Source organism: Priapulus caudatus, unplaced genomic scaffold (assembly GCF_000485595.1).
Source record: "Priapulus caudatus unplaced genomic scaffold, Priapulus_caudatus-5.0.1 Scaffold947, whole genome shotgun sequence".
Classification (NCBI taxonomy): domain Eukaryota; kingdom Metazoa; phylum Priapulida; class Priapulimorpha; order Priapulimorphida; family Priapulidae; genus Priapulus; species Priapulus caudatus.
Genome location: NW_014578008.1, coordinates 8,259 through 10,950, shown reverse-complemented (window position 1 = coordinate 10,950; position 2,692 = coordinate 8,259). Strand labels below are relative to the sequence as shown.

At 48.5% G+C, this 2,692-nt stretch overlaps 1 protein-coding gene across 1 annotated transcript in view; it reads left to right on the top strand.

Annotated features, from left to right (window-relative positions):
• The window catches only part of LOC106814573 (WD repeat-containing protein 59-like), a 16,804-nt gene extending 14,444 nt beyond the window's left edge, over positions 1 to 2,360 (top strand). The window contains exons 2-4 of the mRNA XM_014818913.1: positions 446 to 588; positions 963 to 1,076; positions 2,144 to 2,360. Of these exons, the coding sequence (XP_014674399.1) occupies positions 446 to 588; positions 963 to 1,076; positions 2,144 to 2,301 (415 nt within the window). The 3' untranslated portion in view covers positions 2,302 to 2,360. The remainder of the gene's footprint in view (positions 1 to 445; positions 589 to 962; positions 1,077 to 2,143) is intronic.
• The last annotated feature ends 332 nt before the right edge of the window (positions 2,361 to 2,692 follow it).

Sequence of the window (2,692 nt, the reverse complement as noted above, 5' to 3'; positions counted from 1 at the left end):
GTCACGCGTGTGTCATCTCTGCGTGCGTGCGTGTCACGCGTGTGTCATCTCTGCGTGCGTGCGTGTCACGCGTGTGTCATCTCTGTGTGCGAGTGTGTCACACGTGTGTCATCTCTGCGCGTGTCACGCGTGTGTCATCTCTGCGTGCGTGCGTGTCACGCGTGTGTCATCTCTGCGTGCGTGCGTGTCACGCGTGTGTCATCTCTGCGTGTGTGTCACACGTGTGTCATCTCTGCGTGTGTGTTCGTCACGCGTGTGTCATCTCTGCGTGTGTGTGTGTCACACGTGTGTCATCTCTGCGTGTGTGTGTGTCACACGTGTGTCATCTCTGCGTGAGTCACGTGTGTGTCATCTCTGCGTGCGTGTGTGTCACGTGTGTGTCATCTCTGCGTGTGTGTGTGTCACACGTGTGTCATTTCTGCTCTGCGTGTGTGCGTGTCACCAGGTTGTTGGACCCGGACGTGACAGCTCAGCACGACGCGTACAAGCACGCCTACGCGAACGTACTCTACTACTGGAAGCTGCACGAGCGACGCATAGAGGTGCTCAACTTCGTCTCCTCGGCAACCGAGCAGCATCGCGGAGTCGGTATGTGCTGCCCTCTATACTATTACATTATTATACTATTATTATTATTATTATTATTATTATTATTATACTATTTTCATTTTATAATTACGGTGGTTTTCTTGAGTGGTAGTTATAGAAAAAGTTACATTTTTTACAGAACTTGTGCCAGTCAACAAAGCTTTTCTCGTGTTTTTGTGTACGCAGGCAGTTATAGAGTAAAACCACCTCCAGATAGAACTAATGCCTCTCAATAAACCTCTCTTACAGTCATATTTTCCTCGTTCTCTATTTTTTATGATGTAACTTCCTGTATAGAAGGGTCACCTCTCTATAAAGGCCATCTCTCTTAAAATCTCCATCTATAAAGGCTATCTCTCTCGCTTCGCTTGCAGAGGTGCAGACGCTCTGCCATCACTGTGGGGAGAAGAACGCTACGGGAGGACCGCAGTGCAGCCACTGCAAGCACTACGCGTTCCGATGCTCAGTCTGCCACGTGTCCGTGAAAGGTAGGTGGCGCCCCCGTGCACGCGCAGCGCCGCCAGGTGGCGGCAGGGGTCCATGAAAGGTGGGTCGCACGCCGCGCCACCAGGTGGCGGCACGGGTCCATGAAAGGTGGGTTGCCCCCGCGCGTACGCCCCGCCATCAGGTGGCGGCACGTGTCCAGGACAGTTGGTATCTGTTTTGCAGCTTCACTATGAGAGAGCGTAGAAATGCGTGCGGAGAGCTATTGCTAGAGCATGCAACATAACTTGGCTAGAATAAGCTAGACTCGGCCCATGTCACGTGGCTAGGCAGGCTTTTTGCGTGGTTCGGAGTAATTTTTCTGCGATTACGGTCTACTATAAACGATCTTAAAGTGATTACGTCACGCGTAAAATATAAATAAAAAAAATAAAAAAAATATTTCCACTTTTTCACAAAAATATAAGTGATTCTGTTCACTTTTTATGGTTAAATTGTTGCATATACTTTCTATTTTACGTATATTGTTCAATGTGAACGAGTACACTCGCGTACTCAATGACTATAGCCATAGCAAGCAAATCTAATTGTCAGGAACATAGATATCAAAGTCGTCCAGGTTTTTGGAGTGTTGTTAACATAGTTGATGTAAACAATCTTATCAGGTAAGAAGTTTGACGATACCGTTTAGTCCTGTGTAGTGTCTTACTTTTTACTGTAAACAATGGCACATAAAATTTTACAAATTTTACCCATCAGAAAATCTGTGACGTAGTCAATTTTAACAGTTGTGTATTATGAAGTATATGAAATTAAGTTGCTTCAGGTGGCATTTGGAGAATGTTAATTAGAGTGTTAATTAGTTTAATGTAAGAATGATGACGCCATGCTCCGATTGTACACGCTGTCTCCAGAAATACCTCACTGCTTGTACGTGCTCTAAATTATCTTTATGTTCCAATCACACTCACTCTTCTCGCGTCACTCATCTCTGACTCTGGCTCTCTCCTCTCCCCTCCTGCTTCCTCTCTCTCTCTCTCTCTCTCTCTCTCTCTCTCTCTCTCTGCTCTCTCGTGCTCCATCTCACCACCACCTCTCGGTCTCTCTGCAGGGCCGGCTAACTTCTGTCTGGCGTGCTACCACGGCGGCCACACCTACCACCTCATGGACTGGTTCGCCGAGCAGGAGGTGTGTCCGACCGGCTGCGGATGCCGCTGCCTCAAGGCCAGCACCATGTTTGCCGACTACACCGCATCTGCAGAACATTGACCCGCGCGCGTGAGACACTGAGTGTGAGACACTGAGTGTGAGACACTGAGTGTGAGACACTGAGTGTGAGACACTGAGTGTGAGACACTGAGTGTGAGACACTGACTGTGAGACACTGAGTGTGAGACACTGACTGTGAGACACTGAGTGTGACACACTGACTGTGAGACACTGAGTGTGAGACACTGAGTGTGAGACACTGACTGTGAGACACTGAGTGTGAGACCCCCCAACACATGAGACATTGCACATGAGACACGGCGCATGAGATACAACGCATGAGACATGGCGCCTGAGACACCAATGCATCACTTCCATGTGAGACCATGTGCGTGAGACACTGCAAATGAGACACTGCGCATGAGACACTTCCGTGTGAGACAAGGTGTGT